The sequence below is a fragment of the Mobula birostris genome, chromosome 13 (assembly GCF_030028105.1).
Source record: "Mobula birostris isolate sMobBir1 chromosome 13, sMobBir1.hap1, whole genome shotgun sequence".
NCBI classification, from domain to species: Eukaryota; Metazoa; Chordata; class Chondrichthyes; order Myliobatiformes; family Myliobatidae; genus Mobula; species Mobula birostris.
The window spans coordinates 1,277,451-1,301,184 of record NC_092382.1 but is presented as its reverse complement, the minus strand read 5'-3'; the positions used below and the strand labels follow the sequence as shown (position 1 = coordinate 1,301,184).

General features: G+C 44.5%; 1 protein-coding gene and 1 long non-coding RNA gene across 3 annotated transcripts in view; one reads left to right on the top strand and one right to left on the bottom strand.

The window, feature by feature from the left end:
• Positions 1 to 1,343: 1,343 nt before the first annotated feature.
• Positions 1,344 to 23,734, bottom strand: part of LOC140208215 (uncharacterized) — a 29,697-nt gene continuing 7,306 nt past the window's right edge. For both annotated transcript variants that reach the window (XR_011888693.1, XR_011888692.1), the window contains exon 3: positions 1,344 to 1,714. This is a non-coding gene — a long non-coding RNA (uncharacterized lncRNA). The remainder of the gene's footprint in view (positions 1,715 to 23,734) is intronic.
• On the top strand, positions 11,446 to 23,232 carry LOC140208202 (NACHT, LRR and PYD domains-containing protein 3-like). The gene is made up of 2 exons (XM_072276712.1): positions 11,446 to 18,216; positions 18,372 to 23,232. Exon 1 carries the CDS (start codon positions 12,157 to 12,159, stop codon positions 13,069 to 13,071), a length of 915 nt encoding a protein of 304 aa, XP_072132813.1. The 5' UTR covers positions 11,446 to 12,156; the 3' UTR covers positions 13,072 to 18,216; positions 18,372 to 23,232.

Below are 23,734 nucleotides of genomic sequence, written 5' to 3'. Positions count from 1 at the left end.
GAGAGTGGTGCGGACAGCCCAGCGCATCTGTAGATGTGAACTTCCCACTATTCAGGACACTTACAGAGACAGGTGTGTAAAAAGGCCCCAAAGGATATTGGGGACCCAAATCACCACAACCACAAACTGTTCCTGCTGCTCCCATCCAGGAAACGGTACCACAGCAAAAGGACCAACAGGCTCCGGGACATCATCTTCCACCAGGCCATCAGACTGATTAATTCATGCTGATACAATTGCATTTCTATGTTATATTGACTGTCCTGTGTACAAACTATTTATTATAAATGACTATAAATTACACATTGCACATTCAGACAGAGACATAATGTAAATATTTCTACTCCTCATGTGTATGAAGGATGTATGTAATAAAGTCAATTCACCCTCCCCACTATCTGTTCTGTCATTCTGGCTCCCATTCCCCCTACAACTTATTTGAACCACATCACCCTCTCCCCACACTCGCACTAGCGAGCCTCACCACTGGGATATTAGTCCCCTCTCACCCCTTTGACTTTCCTCTGTCAGTGATCCCCCCGACAGTGTCTAAAGTGGGTCCACCTGTTGTTGTGCGGGACGGACACAAGATTACTCTGCGATGGCCATTTCACCTCATTCCCCTTCCCGACTCTCACCCAGTTTCCCGTGTCCCGCACCTGGGGTGTACCTCACCTCTCCTCATCTCACATGGGGGTAGAACAAAGGTGATTTTCTCAACAGCTGATGTCAAAGATTTTGTTCCCTCGGAGGGAAATGGAAATAAATCAGAAAGCGGACATTTACTTTGGGATTTGTTCCGCTTTGACGGAGAGAGCAATGCCAGGTTGATTCAGCGGGGTAACGCCCTCTCAGCTGGTCCGCCTCTACTATTGGTTGTAACCAGTGATTGACATCGCTTCGCACCAATGGGAATAGCAGCTCCTGAATCCTCTGTTGACAGCCGTCACCTGTGGGGGAGCGCTCGTATTTAGAAACACCTGAATGGACGTTTCTGATGATTTCGGTGGGACAACAACATTAATCACGGGTTTCATCACTGAATCCAGTGTTGTGAGATGTAAAGTCCCCTGTTATGTGTCCGGCTGTGCCGTGTTGTTGGTGGAGTGGGCAGCCTGGTGTTTGTCTCGATTCGGGTCACAACACCAGAATTGCCAGCGGGGTCCACACACAGTGTATTAGTCAACAGAAAACCTCTGGTCCCTGCAGTCTCTGTCTCCTGGTAAACTCAACACCCTGACAATGTGGACCAGAGACACCCCTTCCTCTCAGAGTCAGGGGATCACTCAGACAGCTGATCGCTGAGAGGAATTATATTTATTGGTCATTAAAGTTCACCCAGATTCGTGTGGACGGATTTGATGTGGAGTTCGGGGTGTCACAGTGAAAGGGCCGGACGGCCGAACTCTCTCCGTTGTCCAAACATCCTTCCAGGTGAGGCGACACTTCACCTGTGAATCTTCCGGGGTCGCCCGTTGTGTCCGCTGCTCCCGATGCGGCCGCCTCGACACTGGTGACACCAGACCCTCCGCAGTTGTGCGGGGTCGGGTTGTTTTTTTTTGGGGGGGGATCGATGTTATTGTTCCCTTTTGTGCGGGAGGGGTGGGTTTTGGGGGTTGATGATCGGGATGCCGTTCTTTTTGATGTAGGGGTGGGCTGGGAGTTTGATTTTTCTCTCTGATCGACTTTCATGCTCTTTCTTTGTTTCGTGGCTCTGTGGAGGAGAACAAAAACTCAGTTGTTCACGGATATTTGCTTTGACAGTAAATTAACCTTTGAACTATCCGCTCCGAGCGGGACTTCCCGGTGTCCAAACATTTTCATTCCCATTCCGATTCCCATTCCCGTCCCGACGCGTCAACCCATCGCCTCCTCTTGTGCCAAGCTGAAGCCACCTCAGGGTCCAGGATCAGCACCTTGTATTCCGTCTGAATACTCCCTCCCCAACCCGATGGCATGAATATCGATTTCTCCTTCCTTTGAACAAATCTCCCCCTCACCCCTCCCTCCCACTCCCTCTCTTCCTCTCTGACTTTTCACGTCCTCTCACCTGCTGATCACTTGTCTCTGGGTCCACTGCTCCATCCCTTTCTCCTGTTCTCCACTCTCGTCTCCTATTAGATTCTATTTTCTTCAGCTCTTGACCTTTCCCACCTACCTGGCTTCACCTATCACCTTCCAGCGAGACATTTCCTCTCCCGCCCCGATTTTATTCAGATATTTCCCCCATTGCATTTCAGTCCTGAAGGAGGGTTCAACTGGAAACATCGACTGTTGACTCTTTTCGATAGATGGTGCCCGGCCTGCTGAGTTCCGCCAGCATTTTGTTTGTGTTGCTTTGGATTTTCAGCATCTGCAGACTTTGTCGTGTTTGTGATTTACCTCTCCGTTGTCGCTCCAGCCTCCAGCTACTGGTGGCGCTGCATGGACCTTCGGCCACTGGTGGCGCTGCATGGACCTTCGGCCACTGGTGGCGCTGCATCGACCTCCGGCCACTGGTGGCGCTGCATGGACCTCCGGCCACTGGTGGCGCTGCATGGACCTCCGGCCACTGGTGGCGCTGCATGGACCTCCGGCCACTGGTGGCGCTGCAGCGAACCTCCTGCTAAACGCATGCGCGGTGCCGAATGCAGCTGCCGTTGGCGGTTCTCCTGTTGGGGCGGCGGTGAGTGGAAACAAATCTCGGGTTTGTGTGAATCGGGGCCGGTGGATCGGGAAAGTCCCGGGCCCGGGCTCTGTCTGACGGCTGGAGCAGGGGTGCAGGGACAATCTTTTAGGTGCTGGAGCTGGACGAGGGGTGGTTGATAAGTTCGTGGCCTAAGTTAGAAGGCCTGAAGTTTACAGCTGTCGTTACATGTACGTGTAGTTCCGCTCTGTGAGTGATCATGCAGAAAGTTTGAAGTTAATAACTGTTGTGGTATTTCTGTGTCAGATAATTGAAAATTGACTGGTTTTCAAAATTGACTCCTTCCACCTTAGGCTAAGAACCTCGATCTCACACCTAGTTAGTGTAGCAGCTCATTTCATGCACTGGGTAACTTCCTTCCCCCATTCATGTAATGAGCAGGTACACAAATTGGCTGTGGCATATATAAATGAATAGGGCTTCATATAATGTCAAGCACTAAACCAAGATGAAAGAAATATATGAATTCCACAGCTCAATAGACAATAGATGCAGGAGTAGGCCATTTGATCCAGCACCGCCATTCACTGTGATCATGGCTGATCATCCACAATCAGTATCCAGTTCCTGCCTTAACCCCATAACCTTTGATTCCGCTATCTTTAAGAGCTCTATCCATCTCTTTCTTGAAAGCATCCAGAGACTTGGCCTCCACAGCCTTTGGGGCAGAGCATTCCATATATCCACCACTCTCTGGGTGAAAAAGTTTTTCCTCAACTCCGTTCTAAATGGCCTGCTCCTTATTCTTAAACTGTGGCCTCTGGTTCTGGACTCACCCATCAGCGGGAACATGTTTCCTGCCTCCAGCATGTCCAATCCCTTAATAATTATAGATGTTTCAATTAGATCCCCTCTCAGGCTTCTAAATTCCAGAGGACACAAGCCCAGTCGCTCCAATCTTTCAACATATGACAGTCCCGCCATCCCGGGAATTAACCTTGTGAACCTACGCTGCACTCCCTCAATAGCAAGAATGTCCTTCCTCAAATTTAGAGACCAAAACTGCACACAGTACTGCAGGTGTGGTCTCACCAGGGCCCTGTACAGCTGCAGAAGGACCTCTTTGCTCTTATACTCAATTCCCCTTGTTATGAAGGCCAGCATGCCATTAGCTTTCTTCACTGCCTGCTGTACTTGCATGCTTGCTTTCAGTGACCGATGTACACAGAAATATAGTGACAGTTAAGACATTAACAAGATTATAGCCTATCAAACATCTGAACAGGGATCCAAGCCTGACTTCGAAGGACCATTACTTTCAGAACTGCATTTGGAGCCGGTTAGAAAATTTGAACGAGATGCAGGCGAAACACAGCTTTTGTTAGTTTTACTGTTATCAATGACTTGTATGTTATCCTTGTTACACTCCTCAGCTTGTTTACGGAAGAAAGAAGTTAACATTGTTTGCTTAGAAGCCACAGGGTTGTTAGTGAGAAAAATTTACTTTTGTATCAGCGAGTAATCCACGGACCACCACAGATGTAGCCTTACTGATACGACTGAGTCAGAGCAGACAGCAGGGCCCACAGCGCTTAGCAGTGTTCCTAAGCAGGTATAAAAATAACAGAAATAAAGCAAGTAAGTTTTTTACACTCTTAGCCACCGAAATTGGAACTAAGTAATCAAGTATGAAAAAAAACGTCTAATGAAGTTTTGCTAAAGCCACGAATATTTCTGAATATTAGTATCAAAAGTGGAAGGTTGGCAACTCTGCCTCGTACCGTTTCTCTCGCAGAAATGTTTGGACAGGAAGTGTATCTGTGAGTGTCGATACTCACAATATCCTCACACGTCGGGTACTACATGGTTAGACCTATACAGATTCTGTTTAGTCTTTAAATGTATAAAAAGTTAAAGAAGCTTGAATCTTTACATAAATTATTGTCGTATCTATACGAATAAAAAATATCGTATTTGGAAGTGATAAATGTTAATAGGGGAGGAGGGCAACCATTTGGGAGGTTTGGAAATGCGTTTTGTCTCGTTTATTGCCTCACTAATTTACTCTTTTTCCTATCAACACAAAGAGACAAACAGCCTCTTTCCAATCAACTACAGTTGGTGGAGCTCGGCCAAGGGGTTGATGCGCTATTAATGACAGTTGAAATGATGTAAAACTAGCTTATAGCCTAGAAATTTTTTTTCCCCATTTGCCTTGTGAAAAAAACTAAATTCACTTTATCCAGATGTAGAAGAAGATTTTGGATGATTACCTTGAATTCTTCATCAAAATCAGGCCGAAGATAAGCGAGCAGTGAATTTTTCTTTCATTATTTTGGACTTTTAACCTGGGTTTCGATGTTCATTCCTTGCTTAATACAGCTGCTACCTGGAATCCAATGGTACCCGTTGGAAAGAGCGGAAAAACGCTCACACTTGTGTACAGTCGTCCCTCGGCTGGAGAGAGACTGAGGATCTGTGAAATGGAGGGAGGCTACAGCAGGGCATGCTGGGAAAACAACGGGTCGAGCGAGGACGAATTTCACAAATACCTCAATAAAAAACAGTCACAGCTCCAGGATTTCACCAAAAACGATCAAATATCCTATCCTAATGTTATTAGTGGTATTTTCCCCACCAGTTACCACTCCCTATCCCAAACCCCCGCCTCTGTAAAATTCCCCCTATTTAATATGCGGCCGCTGTTAAATTCCCCGCTTGTTCATTTTGACGTTTTTTTACCGAGGTGCCGGAGTGGTGCCCCGGTGAGCTCCGGCAGCACTGCACCCCTGTTTAGATCCAAGTAAAATGGACCCGGGGATCAAGCTGCCCGGGTTTGTGAGGTGTTGAGCCAGTATTTCTGGTCTGGGATCAAATGTTTGTTTCTGGAGTTCCTCTGGAAGCAATGCTGTTAACCTGAGGAGAGAATGAGTTTGTATTCCATCCCTCACAAGGACAGGCTGTGATTAAATGGGCTGTTCTGTGTTTGCACCAGCAGAAATAGACCTGGGGGGGTTTCAGTGTTCAAACTGTGTTTGGAAATTCCTCCACGCTGTCACTTGTCTGTCAGACAGTGGAAATCAAACAGAAACTCAACTTGCTGGAGATCTGCACTAAATTCTGAACCCATTCTGACAGAAGATTGTGAACCTGAATGGTTAAATTTGTTTCTCTCCCCACAGCAGTTCCTTTCCTGTTGAGCGACTCTGGTGATTCCAGTTTCTTTCTATTAAATTCACTCTGGGATGGTTTACATTTCCTGATTGTCTGTTGTACTTGGGAATGTGTTCAGTGCAGTTGTTGCTGACAAGGTTCACATGAATAATCTCAGGAATGATCGGTTTTATGTGTGAGGAGCATTTGATGGTTATGGGGCTGTGCTCAGTGGAGTTCAGACGGGGTGGTGAAAGGGGAGGTGGTTAAGTAAACCTACTGAATGCTGAGAAGCCTGGATACAGTGGACATGGAGAGGATGTTTCCATTAGACGGAGAGTCTGTGATCTGACAGCACAGTCTCAGAATAAAGACGCTTCCCTTTAAAACTGAGATGAGAAAAATTTCTTCAGCCAAAAGATGGCTGATCTGTGGAATTTGTTGCCACAGAGGGTGGTTGGAGGCTGCCATTTGGGTATATTTAGGGCAGAGATTAATATATTCATCATTACTAAGTAGCTTCAGGGTTACAGGAGGAAGGCGGGAATATGGTGTTGGAATAAATCTCAGCCATGGTTGAGTGCTGGAGCAGACTCGATGGATCGAATCACCTAATTCTGTTCCTGCATCTTATATCTTAGCGATGACTGAACGATGACTCCTTCCTATCCCTCATCAGGTTTTGTGACGTGTCAGGGGCAGTTACAGATTTGTTCACTGAGATCATTAGATTTGTCTTCAATGTTTAGATTTCAGTGAGCAGAAATATTTTGTTCTCCTTTGTGTTGTTAACGTGCTTCATCATCTTTCATGTTAAAGTTAGACCTGCGGTGAGAGATTTATTGGAAGAAAAGCCCACAACTGGAAGAGAACCACGACTGAAGATGAGGGAACAGCAGCAAGTGACCCAGCCCGAGGACTGAGAGCACCAACTGGAGAGAACCCTTCTGACTCAGGGTTTCCATTGATTCAGTCCGGAGCAAGTTTGGTGAGTCTCATTTACTCAAACACTGGTCCTTTAGACATTACATATCTGTACAGAGTAAGGTAGGGAATAGTTATGGTGAGACTGAATGTGCCCAGAAATACCAGTTATGCCTCTGTCAGACCCAGTTACAATCACTTCTGGTCTGGTAATGTACTGTCAGTATCCCAGCTCTTTAATCTCACTCACATTCCCTCAGTGTTTGCTCATTTGAAGAACTTGCATCTTATGAAGTAGCTTTTGGTCTGTTCTGAGTGTGGAGAGGGAAGGAGGGGTGTTTATATTACTATCTTGCAAAAAGAAGTAATTGTTTGACATTACTTGCTGCAAACTCACTCCCCATACCCTGTACATTCTCAACCAGATTATTGACATAGATGACAAGTAGCAATGGGTGTAACCCTGGGGAACTCCACGAGGCGCGGGCCTGGACTCCAATAACCAGCCTCCCATCATCACCATCTGCTTCCTGCCATCTAGCTGTTCCCAGACTCTGGACTCTGTGACAAACACAATGTTAGCAGCAAGATTAGACAGAGATTAATATAAAGAGAGATTTGTTGCTTCCTGGTGCGTGGAATGCACTGCCTGAGTCAGTGGTGGAGGCAGATACACTAGTGAAGTTTAAGAGACTACTAGCCAGGTATATGGAGGAATCTAAGGTGGGGGCTTATATGGGAGGCAGGGTTTGAGGGTCGGCACAACATTGTGGGCCGAAGGGCCTGTACTGTGCTGTACTATTCTATATTCTATATCAAGACAGAAACACCTCCTCCTCCGTCATCTGTATAGGGTCCATGATCGCATTGCTGTTTCGCCTCACTGTGAAGACGCTGTATGTCTCCTGAGTAAACATAAATGCAAAAAATCCATTTTAAATCTCCCCCACCTACGTCAGCTTCATGCATTAATGCCCTCTCTGAACTTCAAGAAGACCAATTTTGCCTTTTGGTATACTTTTGTTTTGAATATATTTGATGAAGGAGTTGGTGCTCTCCTTTTCATTATCTGCTGGAGCAAACTCGTGCCGTACTTCAGCCCTCTTGATTCCCTCCTTTAGTAACTCTTGAATTATTTATACTTATCAGTACCTCATTTGTTCTTTCCTGCCTATACTTGCTATGCACTCCTTCACCAGGGTCTCAATATCTGTCAAAACCCAAGGTTCCCTAAACATGTTAGCCCTGCCTTTTATTCTGTCAGCAACATTCAAACTCTGTACTGGTCGTCATTTATGCATTCCATCTCTGTACTCTTAAAATAGCAGTTTTGAAGGCCTCACACTTACCAAGCACAGATTTGCTCGAAAACAACCTGTTCCAATCCACGTTCACCAGATCCTTTCTGATACCATTAAAATTGGCCTTTTCTCCAATTTAGAACCAGACCTACCCATTTCCATAATGATCTTTAAACTAATGGTATTATGATCACTAGATCCAAAGTATTTACCTGCACAGACCTCTGTTACCTGCCCCGTCATGTACCCTAACAGTATTTCAGTCTATAGTTATGACCTCAATATATTGATCAAGGGAACTTCCTTGAACACATTTTACCAACGATATCCCAAACAGCCCTTTAAAGTATGGGTGTCCCGGTCAATAAGTGGAAAGTTACAACTATCTAGCATCATAACCTTCTAAGTTGCCTGTGATTTCTCAAACAATTTGATCCCCCAAATCCTATTGACTATTGGGCACTCTGTAATATAATCCCATCCCTTCCTTATTGTTCAGTTTCACCCATAAGGCCTCAGTGGTTGAGCTTTCCAGTTTGTCCTGTATGAGCAATGCAGGGACATTTTCCCTAACTAGTGATGTCACTTGTCCTTCTTTAATCCCTGCCACTCAATCAAATTGTGTCTAACGCAACAGAACCCTGGAAGACTGACCTGCCAGTCCTGCACCTCCTCCAATCAAATCACATTAATGCTTGCAATACTGTAATTCAATACGCTGATCCATGCTCTAAGCTCATCAGCCTTTCCTACAATACTCCTTGCAATGAAATAATACACATTTGGGAACATTTGTTTCACCATGTTCTTTCTTTAGACTCCTGACTTTTTATGTTGGATTAACAGCATCTTTCCCACACAACCACTCCACTATCCACTCTGGTTCTTCATCCCCTTGCAGCTCAAGTTTGACACCTCACCCCATCCCGATGCAGTGTTAACAACCCTTCCCGCAAGGGTATCAGTCCCCCTCCAGTTCGGATGCAAAACGATCATGTCTGTCCAGGTCCCATCTTCCTTGGAATCATCCAAACATCTGCAGCACTCCACAATGCACCATCTCATCAGCCACACGTTAGACTGTATTATATCCTATTTCAGGCCTCACTAGCATGTGGTATGGGTGGCAATCCTGAAGACACAACCCTGGATGTTGTGCACTTTAACCTATCACCTACATCCATGAACTCACTTTGCAGCACCTCTTCACCCTTCCTGCCCTGTCATTGGTGCCGACGTGAACCTTGACCTCTGCTCACACTACCCTTAAACATGTTTCAGACTGGATGCGAGATTTCCCCGACCATGGCAACACACCATCCAGAAATCTTGTTCTCATTAATAGTGATGGCAGTCACTGCTGCTTCCCGTCACTCACGGGCCACAGTGAAGAGATATGCAAAGTATGCATTGGCTATACAGGACCCTGGTCAGACCCCACTTGAGCTCAGCTCTGGTCACTTCACTACAGGAAGGATGTGGAAACTATAGAAAGGGTGCAGAGGAGATTTACAAGGATTGGGGAGCATGCCTAATGAGAATAGGTTAAGTGAACTCAGCCTTTTCTCTTTGGAGCGGTGGAGGATGAGAGGTGACCTGATATGGGTGTATAAGATGATGAGAGGCATTGATCGTGTGGGTAGTCAGAGGCTTTTTCCCAGAGCTGAAATGGCTAGCACGAGAGGGCACACAGATTTAAGGTGCTTGTAAGTACAGAGGAGATGTTTTACGCAGAGTGGTGAGTGCATGGAACTGTGGTGGAGACGGATATGAAGGGGTGTTTTAAGAGACTTCTGGATACATGGAGCTTAGAAAACTAGAGGGCTATGGGTAACCTTAGGTAATTTCTAATGTAAGTACATGTTCAGCACAGCATTATGGGCTGAAGGGCCTGTGTTGTGCTATAGGTTTTCAATGTTTCTATGTTTCTAAAGTTCACCTGCTATTTCTTTGTCTTCCATTACTAGCTCACCAATATCATTTTCCAGTGGACCAATATCAACTCTCAACTCCATTTTTTCTTTTTATGTAACTGAACAAAAACATTTGTTATCCTGCTTGATATTATTGTCTAGTCTCACCTCATATTTCATCTTTTCCCTTCTTATAGCTTTTTTAGTTGCCTTTTGTTAGATTTTAAAAGGTTTCCAATCATCCAACTTCCCACTCACTTTTGCTTCCATATTGACACTCACTCACTCATGGACTAATCACAGGACACACAAAAGGCGAACAGTATAGATCACCAGCATTTCATCCGAAGTTGCACTGGTGATGTTGCCTAGCTGGGTAATGAAACATCTGCAAGCGAACAAGCCAGCTCGGCGAGCCACTAAACAAGATCTGGGTTATTACACAGCACCCAATCTAAGCGAGCCTTTCCCCAAGTAGGCTCAAGCACAATCGCAATAAATCCCCTCTCCTGCGACCCGACACCTTAAGTATGCTTGATTTTCCCATTCCCCTTGCATATTGAAGTTCGCCAGGACAGATGTGTCATTACCCTTATTACATGCCTTTTCCCTTTGCAACTCAAACCCACATCTTGGCGACTATTTGGAGGCCTGTATATGATTCCCATAATGTGCTTTGTTACCCCCTGTAATTTCTTATCTCCACCCACAAAGAGTCAACGTCCTCTGACTTTATGTCCCCTTTTTCTGAAGGTGTAATTCCATCTCGAAAACATAGCCAATGTCTTCCTGCCTGTCCTTTCGAAACAAAGTATATCTTTTGATGTTAAACTCCCAAACAAGATCTTCTTTCAGCCACAACTCAGTAATGGCAACAACGTCGTACCAACCAAAATCGAATTTTGCCTCTGTGGTACAATTTAACACTTGGCTGTGTCCACATTTAAACCTGCTGGCTCATCTTCAGCTCTATCATACTGGTTTCCATCGCCCTGTCATATTAGTTTAAAACACTCCCAACAGCTCCAGTAAATTCGCCTGCAAGAATATCGGACCCTGCTGGAATCCCTGCCCCTTGCTGTACTCTTCGGCCACACACTTATCTGCCACCTCATTCTATTCCTATCCCCACTGTCGGGTGGCACAGGCAGTGATCCCGACATTACTACCTTTGAGTTCCTGCTTCTCAGCTTCCTTCCTAACTCCCTGTGTTTTGTTTTCCAGACCTCTTCCCTGTTCTCTTCCTATATCATTGGTACCAATATTTATCACGACTCGTGACCTTTCCTTTTCAGGATATTATGGACGTGTCCAGTAACGTTTCGGACCCTGGCTCCTGAGAGGCAAAGTAGCATCGGTGTCTCCTTTTTGAGTCCACAGAATCGCTTACCTCTCCTGCTGACTATAGAGTCCCGTATTACTGCTGACATCTTCTTCAGATTTCTGCTGTTCTGCACAACATCTGGGAGTTGCCTGAGTTCATGTCCCAGCTCCTCGGAGCATAGGATACCGTAGAGGTGTGGTGGGGCTTATTGCCTGAGTTCACGTACTAGCTCCTCAGAGCAGAGGAGACTGTAGAGGTGTGGTGAGGGTGTATTGCCTGAGTTAATGTAACAGTTCCTCGGAGAAGAAGAGACTGTAGACTACTGCGGGGTGTGTTACATCGTGACTGGCTGAGCTTGGAAAAGGAAATGGAAATAATGTTCCTTTTCTGTGGCTCAGTACTGACAGTTTCAACCTAAAGAAGTGTCGAGAGTATCCGCTCCATTATGAGAAAGTAAAAGTCAGTAGAGCAAGTAAATTGCCCCCCGACCCCCACTGTTACCCTCTGCGGTGTTGCCCAGTTCAGCAGAAGCTGAGCAGTGAAAGCGGTGAAACCAGCCGCTCCACACAACACTCTCCTCTCCAGAATCACGTGTGCACTTGGTGCTCGCTGGAACACCGGGGAATCTGCAAACTACGAACAGAGGGGAGAGGGGAGGCTTTAACAGCGAACCTGAATCAGATCAGAAATGTTTCGGGGCCATCGTTCATCTTCAGACGCTCTTATCTCTGATCTCCCAATTTCACCCAAACAGTGTCATTAACAATTTCTTATTATTGGGGTAAATACGTGAGTGTTCAGTGTTCATCAGATCAGGCATTGACCACCTATTTCTGTCCATCCTAAGATGTTCAGCAGAAACACAAGGAGACTCTGCGGGCACAAACTGAAACACTGAGAGTGAACACGATCCTGATGAGGGAGAAGGTGAAGGTTTTCCAGCTGGTTGATCGATACGCTGAGCTCACGGTCATTTCTACTCTTCGAGATCGGAGACTGGTGGAACATGAGCTGCTGGCAAGAGGCAGAGACCACGAGGAGTGGAGAGAGGAACATCTCCGCGGACAGCTGGAGAAAATCGGGATTGCTCATCTGTTTGAGAATAGTTACTCACATAGTTTTTGGGACAAAATGAAAAGATTCTTCACACAATCAACTTCGGGATGTTCAGCAGCAGTGGCCGGAGTCCCGGGGATCGGGAAAACATTGGTTCAAAAGATTGTTTATGACTGGGTCACGGGGAAAATATACCAACAATTCCAGTTTGCCTTCAGTTTCAAATTCTGGGATTTAAACTCCATTAATTGCAGAATAAACTTGAAAGAACTGATTCTGCATCAATATCCACATTTTGGGAATGCCCTGAGAGAGGTCTGGAAGAACCCAGAGGGATTGCTGTTTATATTCGATGGATTGGATGAATTCAAGCACAGAATCGATTTTGCTGACAGTCAGAGAGATACAGAACCCAAGCACCAGTGCCCAGATCCTGAATTCAAGTGCAAGGTGTCTGACATTGTGTACAGTTTAATCCAGGGCAAGCTGCTCCCAGGGTGTTCAGTGCTGGTGACCACACGTCCCACTGCGTTACATCTATTGGAAAAGGCGAAGATCAGTGTCTGGGCTGAAATCCTGGGATTTGTAGGTGAGGAACGGAAGGAATATTTCATCAGGTATTTTGAAGATCAGACGGTAGCGGCAGCAACCCCTCCTACTGCTGGATCCTCGCTCTGGCATTGGGTCCCTTCTTCACACAAAGAGTCAGGGACCCAGAGCGAATTCCCAAGACCATCACCCAACTATATTCCTACTATATTTACAACATCCTGAAAAACCATGGTCGTGAGATTGACAGTCCCCTGATGTGTTACTCAGGGTTGGTCAGATGGCCTTCAGAGGAGTGCTCGAGAAGAAGATTGTGTTTACAGGTGGAGATTTGATCAACTACAATCTGCAGCCTTCCCAGTTCCTGATGGAGCTTTTGGAGAGAGAGGATTCTGCCCGGAGCGTGGTGTACACATTTCCCACACCTCACCATCCAAGAGTTTGTAGCTGCAGTAGCACAGTTCCTGAATCCACATCCCGGGGATATCCTGTAAAGGGATTTGGATAAAACTGTAGTGAATCAGATTGTGAAGAATTGTGACAAGTGACCAGGGGATCGGTCAGTAATTCCCCAAGGACAGGAGGGTTCTGTGGTTCCTTGTGAAGGGATGTTGGAGACTTCATCAGATCAGTGAACAACGGCCATTGGTTTAATGGTAGTAAATCACAGGAATGGCCGTGTTTCTCACTGACTGTGACACGTCCATTGACAATGTTCCTTCTCAGTTGTACAAGGCCTTGGTGAGACCGCACCTGGAGTATTGTGTGCAGTTTTGGTCCCCTAATCTGAGGAAAGACATCCTTGCCATAGAGGGAGTACAAAGAAGGTTCACCAGATTGATTCCTGGGATGGCAGGACTTTCATATGAAGAAAGAATGGATGAACTGGGCTTGTACTCGTTGGAATTTAGAAGATTGAGGGGGGATCTGATTGAAACGTATAAGATCCTAAAGGGATTGGACAGGCTAGATGCAGGAAGATTGTTCCCGATGTTGGGGAAGTCCAGAACGAGGGGTCACAGTTTGAGGATAGAGGGGAAGGCTTTTAGGACCGAGATTAGGAAAAACTTCTTCACACAGAGAGTGGTGAATCTGTGGAATTCTCTGCCACAGGAAACAGTTGAGGCCAGTTCATTGGCTATATTTAAGAGGGAGTTAGATATGGCCCTTGTGGCTACGGGGGTCAGGGGGTATGGAGGGAAGGCTGGGGCGGTGTTCTGAGTTGGATGATCAGCCATGATCATAATAAATGGTGGTGCAGGCTCGAAGGGCCGAATGGCCTACTCCTGCACCTATTTTCTATGTTTCTATGGTTCACTGTTACCGACACTGACTGCAGCAGGTGGGTCAGAGATTCACACCCGCTTCCCAGTGAGAAGGAGATAAATACCATTGTGAGATTGTCCTCCCTGCCCTTCCCCGTGTGTGACTTTTCTCACTACCAGATACCGTGAGCGCATCTCTTCTGGGCCTCTTTTCAGTCTCACCCCTCCCGTACAATCTTTTTCTGTAACCCCTCATCTTGTATGATTATCGTTTCCCCCCGAGTCCTCCTGTGAGACAACTCATCCCTATCCCCCTTCCTCCTGTGGGATCTTTTCCCCAATCCCTTCCTCCTGTTGGATGTCTTCCCCATCCCCCTTCCTCCTGTGGGATCTCGCTTCCCCATCCCCCTTCATCCTGTGGGATCTCTCTTCTCCTCCCCCTTCCTCATGTGGGATCTCTCTTCCCCATCCCCCTTCATCCTGTGGGATCTCTCTTCCCCATCCCCCTTCATCCTCTGGGATCTCTCTTCCCCATCCGCCTTCCTCCTGCTGGATCTCTCTTCCCCATCTACCTTCCTCCCGCGGGATCTCTCTTCCCCATCCGCCTTCCTCCTGCTGGATCTCTCTTCCCCATCTGCCTTCCTCCCACAGGATCTCGCTTCCTCATCCGCCTACCTCCTGCAGGTTCTATCTTCCTATCCTTTTGCTTGGCTGGAGTCCCACCACTATCTCCCATCGACACTTTCCCATTCACAAATCTTCCTCACTGGGGGACTTACTTCCATCCTTCAATTCTTGCAGGTAGGTTTGCTAGAGAGGCTCTAGTGGATTTAAACGAGATACAAGTGGCGAGGGGAACCAAAGTGTAGGAACAGATGTAGGGGAGAAGGAAGAAAAAGGAGATAGTAAAGTTGTTTGCACCATTAGTGATAAACAGAGAGATAGAGGTGGAAAATTACTTAAATGCATTTATTTTAATGCTAGGAGCATTGTAAGAAAGGTGGATGAGCCTTGAGCATGGATTGATACCTGGAAGTATGATGTTGTAGCTATTAGTGAAACATGGTTGCAGGAGGGGTTTGTTTGGCAACTAAATATTTCTGGATTTCATTGCTTCAGGTGTGCTAGAATCAGAGGGACAAGAGGGGGAGGTGTTGCTTTGCTTGTCAGAGAAAATATTACAGCAGTGCTCTGGCAGGATAGATTAGAGGGCTCGTCTAGGGAGGCTATTTGGGTGGAACTGACGAATCGGAACGGTGTAGTAACACTTATAGGGGTGTATTCTAGACCACCAAATGGGGAGCAAGAATTGAAGGAGCTAATTTGTAAGGAGATAGCAGATATTTGTAGTAAGCACACGGTTGAGAGTGTGGGAGATTTTAATTTTCCACATGTAGACGGGGAAGCCCAGACTGTAAAAGGGCTAGATGGTTTGGAGTTAGTAAAATGTGTGCAGGATAGTTTTTTGCAGCAACACATAGAGGTACCAGCTAGAGAAGGAGCAGTGCTGGATTTCCTGTTAGGGAATGAGATAGGGCAGGTGACGAAGGTATGTGTTTGGGAGCAATTCGGGTCCAGTGATCACAATGCCATTAGTTTCAATATAATTATGGAGGATAGGTCTGGACCGAGGGTTGAGATTTTTGATAGGAGAAAGGCTAACTTTAAGGAGATGCGAAAGGATTTAGAAGGAGTGGATTGGGACAATTTGTTTTATGGGAAGGATGTAATAGAGAAATGGAGGTCATTTTAAGGTGAAATTTTGAGGGTACAGAATCTTTATGTTCCTGTCAGGTTGAAAGGAAAGGTTAAAAGTTTGAGAGAACCATGGTTTTCAAGGGATATTGGAAACTTGGTTTGGAAAAAGAAAGATATCTACAATAAATATAGGCAGCATGGAGTAAATGAGGTGCTCAAGGAATATAAAGAAGGTAAAAAGAATCTTGAGAAAGAAATTAGAAAAGCTAGAAGAAGATACGAAGTTGTTTTGGCAAGTAAGGTGAAAATAAATCCAAAGTAAATGCAAAGGGTTTCTACCGTTATATTAATAGCAAAAGGACAGTAAGGGATAAAATTGGTCCCTTAGAGAATCAGAGTGGGCAGCTATGTATGGAGCCAAAAGAGATGGGGGAGATTTTGACCAATTTCTTTTCTTCAGTATTCACTAAGGAGAGGATATTGAATTGTGTATGGTAAGGGAAACAAAGAGGGTAGTTATGGAAACTATGATAATTAAAGAAGAGCAAGTACTGGAGCTTTTAAGGAATATAAAAGTGGATAAGTCTCCAGGTCCTGACAGGATATTCCCTAGGACCTTAAGGGAAGTTAGTGTGGAAATAGCAGGGGCTCTGACAGAAATATTTCAAATGTCATTAGAAACGGGGATGGTGCCGGAGGATTGGAGTATTGCTATATATGGTATATATAATTATCTGGATAGACAGGGTCTGATTAGGAACAGTCAACATGGATTTGTGCATGGAAAGTAATGTTTGACAAATCTTATTGAATTTTTTGAAGAGGTTGCTAGGAAAGTTGACAAAGGTAAAGCGGTGGATGTTGTCTATATGGGCTTCAGTAAGGCCTTTGACAAGGTTCCACACGGAAGGTTCAATCGTTAGGTATTAGTATTGAAGTAGTAAAATGGATTCAGCAGTGGCTGGATGGGAGACGCCAGAGAGTAGTGGTGGATAAATGTTTGTCAGATTGGAGGCCGGTGACTAGCGGTGTGTCTCAGGGATCTGTACTGGGTCCAGTGTTGTTTGGCATATACATTAATGATCTGGATGATGGGGTGGTAAATTGGATGAGTAAATATGCAGATGATACGAAGGTAGGTGGAGTTGTGGATAATGAAGTAGGTTTTCAAAGCTTGCAGAGAGATTTAGGCCAGTTAGAAGAGTGGGCTGAAAGATGGCAGATGGAGTTTAATGCTGATAGATGTGAGGTACAACATTTTGGTAGGACTAATCAAAATAGGACATACATGGTAAATGGTTGGGCATTGAAGAATGCTGTAGAACAGAGGGATCTGGGAATAATGGTGCATAGTTCCCTGAAGGTGGAATCTCATGTGGATAGGGTGGTGAAGAAAGCTTTTGGTTTGCTGGCCTTTATTAATCAGAGCATTGAGTATAGGAGTTGGGATGTAATGTTGAAATTGTACAAGGCATTGGTAAGGCCAGATTTGGAGTATTGTGTACAGTTCTGGTCACTGAATTATAGGAAAGATGTCAATAAAATTGAGAGAGTACAGAGAAGATTTACTAGAATGTTACCGGGGTTTCATCACCTAAGTTACAGAGAAAGGTTGAACAAGTTGGGTCTTTATTCTTTGAAGCGTAGAAGGTTGAGGAGAGACTTGATAGAGGTATTTAAAATTATGAGGGGGATAGATAGAGTTGACGTGGATAGGCTTTTTCCATTGAAATTGGGGGAGATTCAAACTAGAGGACATGAGTTGAGAGTTAAAGGGCAAAAGTTTAGGGGTAACTTGAGGGGGAACTTCTTTACTCAGAGAGTGGTAGCTGTGTGGAACGAGCTTCCAGCAGAAGTGGTTGAGGCAGGTTCGATGTTGTCATTTAAAGTAAAATTGGATAGATATATGGACAGGAAAGGAATGGAGCGTTACGGGCTGAGTGGGGGTCAGTGGGACTAGGTGAGAGTAAGCATTTGGCATGGACTAGAAGGGCCGAGATGGCCTGTTTCCGTGCTGTAATTGTTATATATCGTTATATGGTTAACCCTACCCCTCTGGAGTCTCTCACATCAGAAACATTTCTCTCATCGGGAAATGAGGCAGAATATGTGGAGTTCACAGGGTCACATCGACAGACTAAATTACCGACATTCGGTGAATACCCTGGAGCTGGGCAGTGAGGGACATTGATAATGATGGGAACTCCGATCAGTGATTTACCAAAGGGTTTAATGTTTACTGAAATATTCGAGTGAGAGAAATTCCCTCAGACCCACAGTTTGAATCACTTTGTTGATCAACTTGTTTGTTTGTGTTCAGACTTGGGAGGAATAAACTGGGAGATTCAGGAGTGAAACTGTTGTCTGCGGCTCTGAGGAACCCGGAGTGTAAAATACAGAAACTGTGGTAAGTACAAGACTGTGGGAGATTGTGTTTACAGTCACTGGGTGTCTGACACTGAACATTAATGTGATCAGTAATTGTGTTGCTGATAAACACTGGGGATTTGTACCGTCTCCTGTCTCTCTGTGTCCTTCACCCTCACTCTCTCTCATCTCCAGGCTGGACAGTGTCGGTCTCACAGATTCTGGTGCCGAGGATCTCATCTCCACTCTCAGTACAAACCCATCACTGACGGAGCTAGACCTGAGTGGTAATAAACTGGGAGATTCAGGAGTGAAACTGGTGTCTGCGGCTCTGAGGAACCCGGAGTGTAAAATACAGAAACTCTGGTAAGTACAAGACTGTGGGAGATTGTGTTTACAGTCACTGAGTGTGTGACACTGAACAATAATGTGATCAGTAATTTCTTTATTAACCTTTTTATTGATTTAAAAGTATAAATACAGTAAAGAGGAGAATTAGTTCAAGTATATATATCAGTAACAATATAAACCAAGATTAAGATAGACATTGTCAAAGTCATAGATATTAAACTAGTATAATATATAATAAAAGAAAATGAAAATAACAATTCTCCTCTTAACCAGTTTATGAAGAGAAAGGAAAAAACATTGGGTTTTAAATGAAAAGGGAAAAAAACCACTACACTATAACAAAACAAAAAAAGGGGGACTGGGCATCTCATTTTGAGGATGCGACCCAAAAAGAGAGAGAGAGAAAGACTTTCTGATCAAATCTAAAACTTCGATTAAAAAAAGATCGTAAGAGTAATAAATCAAATTAAATGAAAATATTGGATAAAAGGTCACCATATTTGCTCAAATTTAAAGGATGTATCAAATGTCCGACTTCTTATTTTCTCTAAACTTAAACAGGACATAATGGAGGAGAGTCAGTAAATGACTGTAGGTGGATTAGAATCCTTCCACTCCAATAAAGTGGCTCTCCCAGCCGGTAAGGTCGAAACGGCTATCATACATCGAGCGGAAACAAGAATATTTCGTAAGCAAATTAGGTTGTAGATCCAGATCCAAGACTTTTGATAGTGTTTTAAAAACATCTCTGCAAAAGTTATCTGGCTTTATACAAGACCAATACGTATGAGTTAAAGCGTCCAGCTCAATATTACATCTGTCACAAGTAGGATTAATACTGGAGAAAATATGCGCTGGTTTATCCTTTGACACATGGGCCCGATGCGCTACCTTGAACCGTATCAAGGAACGACAGGCACAAATAGATGAGTTGTTAACCAAATGAAAAGTTTTACTCCATTGATTATCTGAAAATGACTCTTTATCATTAGATATCATTCGTGAACTCGATAACCATTTATAGATTAAGCTAACAACCTTTTTTGAAATGGACTCTCCAGGAGGCGCTCATGGTGTGAGGTACATTTTGGCTTCGCTCCATTCCCTTTACTTCTTTTACCCGTAACCACCCTTATTTAATCTGTTTATACCTACACTAATAGGTTTATAACACAAATATATCTTTGAACTTTGATTTTAACTCGCTGGAAATGTGAACCAGAGGACGAGAAGTTAAAAATGGGAAAGACTCCAACAGCAACGGGAAAAAAAAGATGGCGATCCTAAAGCATCTAAGCAAATACCAATAACTTTTGAAATAATGTCGAATCTTCTGGAGGAAAAACTTAATCAAAGATTTGCTGTGTTTGAAGAAGTTTTGAAGATGATTCAAGATGACATTAGATTGTTTAGATGTGAAATTGATCAACAGCAAACTAGAATTTCAGAACTGGATGCTGCCCGTTGGCAGAGGACAAAAGATTGAAGCCCTGGAAAAAAATCTGGCTTCAACATCCCATGTTGGAACGTTATAAATCCAAGATTATTGATCTCGAAGATCGATCCCGATGACAGAACTTGCGGATAATCGGGCTTCCCGAAGATAGCGAGACGGCCGATCCTACCAAATACTTTTCTCAATTTTTAATGGATATGTTTGGTTCAGAGGTTTTGGAGGCCCCTCCATTGCTCGATCGCGTGCACCATACATTGCGCCCCAAACCTTCCAGAGAATTTAAACTGAGACCCATTATTATTCTGTTCCATTATGCTCACATGAAGGATCGTGTGGTACGAGCTGCGCAGCGGAAAGATATGATCGAATTTCAAAGTTTCAAATTTTGCCTCGTTGAAGATTTCAGTCCTGAAGTTCTGAGGGAATGGATAGCTTTTAAACCACAGATGTCAGAATTTATCAAAAAGGCCTTAACCAGCGTTGCTGTTTCCAGCACGTTTGAAAATTGTTCTTGCCGATAACTCTCGTCGTCTGTTTAAATCTCCGGATGAAGCTCAGTTTTCTTGACAATCAGCATTCCTCTGCTCCGGACTAATTAACGGACTGTTGTTTATTCTCTTTGTTCTTACATGCTTGTTTTTTCAGTAGATCCAGATCCAAAACTTTTGATAGGGTTTTCAAAACATCTCTCCAAAAGCTTACAGCTTTGGATTTTTATAATCTGAGGGCTTTTGCCCTGGGTTTGTAGGGTAGGTATTTTTCGTATTTTCGGATAAGTTTTCTTTCTTTACTGATTCTGTATTTTATTTATTCTTTTTTACTTTTTATTTTTCTTTCTTTGAAACTTTATAGGCCGATATCCTTGCTAAATGTGGATTCCAAGATATTTTCAAAATTACTGGCAACTAGACTGGAGAAAGTATTGCCTCCAATTATTTCTGTTGACCAGACTGGATTTATTAAAAATCATTATTCCTTCTTTAATATTAGGAGATCAATGAATATTGTTTATACTTCTTCATCCAGAACTCCAGAATGTGTCATTTCACTGGACACTGAGAAAGCTTTTGACAGAGTCGAATGGACATATTTGTTTAATTCGCTTGAGAAATTCAATTTTAGTCCGATATTTATATCTTGGATTAAACTGATATACCTTACCCCCTTCGGCTTCGGTATTTACCAATAATCAAAGATCTCCCTTTTTTCAGTTATTTCCTGGTACTCGGCAGGGTTGCCCTCTTTGTCCATTATTATTTGATATCGCCCTGGAACCCTTAGCTATTGCTATTCGTGACTCTAATATATTTGGCATTACCCGCAGGAATGAGATACACAAACTATCACTATATGCAGATGATTAATTATTATATATCTCTAACCCTGAGAAATCCATTCCGGCAGTTTTAGCTCTGCTTCCTCAGTTGAGTAACTTTTCCGGTTACAAATTGATTAATAAGAAGCATAAGGACTTATTGAAGTTCAATTTTTTTTCCTAAATCCTTTTTTAATACTGTTGATTCCAAAAGTTCCTCTTATATATGGCAGAATAAAAATCTCAGATTAAGTAAAAAATACTTACGTAGAACATAGACATAGAACATAGAATAGTACAGCACAGTACAGGCCCTTCGGCCCACAATGTTGTGCCGACCCTCAAACCCTGCCTCCCATGTAAGCCCCCCATCTTAGATTCCTCCATATACCTGTCTAGTAGTCTCTTAAACTTCACTAGTGTATCTGCCTCCACCACTGACTCAGGCAGTGCATTCCATGTACCAACCACTCTCTGAGTAAAATACCTTCCTCTAATATTCCCCTTGAACTTCCCACCCCTTACTTTAAAGCCATGTCCTCTTGTATTGAGCAGTGGTGCCCTGGGGAAGAGGCGCTGTCTATCCACTCTATCTATTCCTATTATCCTCTACACCTCTATCATGTCTCCTCTCATCCTCCTTCTCTCCAAAGAGTAAAGCCCTAGCTCCCTTAATCTCTGATCATAATGCATACTTTCTAAACCAGGCAGCATCCTGGTAAATCTCCTCTGTACCCTTTCCAATGCTTCCACATCCTTCCTTTCGTGAGGTGACCAGAACTGGACACAGTACTCCAAGTGTGGCCTAACCAGAGTTTTATAGAGCTGCATCATTACATAGCGATTCTTAAACTCTATCCCTCGACTTATGAAAGCTAACACCCCATAAGCTTTCTTAACTACCCTATCCACCTGTGAGGCAACTTTCAGGGATCTGTGGACATGCACCCCGAGATCCCTCTGCTCCTCCACACTACCAAGTATCCTGCCATTTACTTTGTACTCTGCTTTGGAGTTTGTCCTTCCAAACTGTACCATCTCACACTTCTCCGGGTTGAACTCCATCTGCCACTTCTCAGCCCACTTCTGCATCCTATCAATGTCTCTCTGCAATCTTTGACAATCCTCTACACTATCTACAACACCACCAACCTTTGTGTCGTCTGCAAACTTGCCAACCCACCCTTCTACCCCCACATCCAGGTCGTTAATAAAAATCACAAAAAGTAGAGGTCCCAGAACAGATCCTTGTGGGACACCACTAGTCACAATCCTCCAATCTGAATGTCCTCCCTCTACCACCACCCTCTGCCTTCTGCAGGCAAGCCAATTCTGAATCCACCTGGCCAAACTTCCCTGGATCCCATGCCTTCTAACTTTCTGAATAAGCCTACCGTGTGGATCCTTGTCAAATGTCTTACTAAAATCCATATAGATCACATCCACTGCACTACCCTCATCTATATGCCTGGTCACCTCCTCAAATAACTCTATCAGGCTTGTTGGACACGATCTGCCCTTCACAAAGCCATGCTGAATGTCCCTGATCAGACCATGATTCTCTAAATGCCTATAGATCCTATCTCTAAGAATCTTTTCCAACAGCTTTCCCACCACAGACGTAAGGCTCACTGGTCTATAATTACCCAAACTATCCCTACTACCTTTTTTGATGGGGGACATTTTGGCCAATTCCCTGCCCTCCCCTTTAATGGCTGCACGCCAGGTTTAATTCCCAACCGTTCTGACGGAACTGGCTCCAGCCTGAAGCTGTCTGTCGTTCGGAGCATTCCCACAGTGATGTATTTCCGCCTCCTGTCCAGTGGCACAGCTTCCAGTGGATGTGCGGGTTTGAGATTCCCCCACGAGACCCCGGGGAATTAGACAGGAAGAGCCCGGGGGCCGGGGCTCAGTCTGGGACACTGGTGTCCCAGGGCGGGATTATCCCGGGAGAGAATCCTTTTGCTCCCTTTGCTGAGGACGGTGCATTCGGCAGTCTGGCTGATATAATGATGTTAAATTGACAAATACCTCGGCAGTGACCCTGGATCTGCAGCGATCTCGGACACGGCCCTGAAGTGTGATTTTATAATCATCGGTTCCCCGATGCAGAGTGACGGTGAGAAACGGGACTGATTATTCAATCTGTCACTCATTGTCACCGGTCAGTTAATTGTGTGTGATTCTGAGTGAGTCGGGAGCAGCTTATTTATCCCTGCACACGAGCAGCTCACACATTGTTTAATTTACATTTGTCATGATGAAATCAATAAACCACTGTAATTTCCTGTCTCGGTGTCGGACTCGAGTCTCACTAGAGGAGAAACAGTACCCTGGGGTTACTGCTGCCCACCGCACCCGGTGAACTGCAATAATGGTGTGAGCTCCTCACACTGGTACGGCAGCGTCTCAGCTCCAGGCTGAGGGATGTCAGTC

Coding starts and splice junctions, on each gene's coding strand:
- LOC140208202 (XM_072276712.1), top strand. CDS start 12,157: ATGAGGGAGAAGGTGAAGGTTTTCCAGCTGGTTGATCGATACGCTGAG.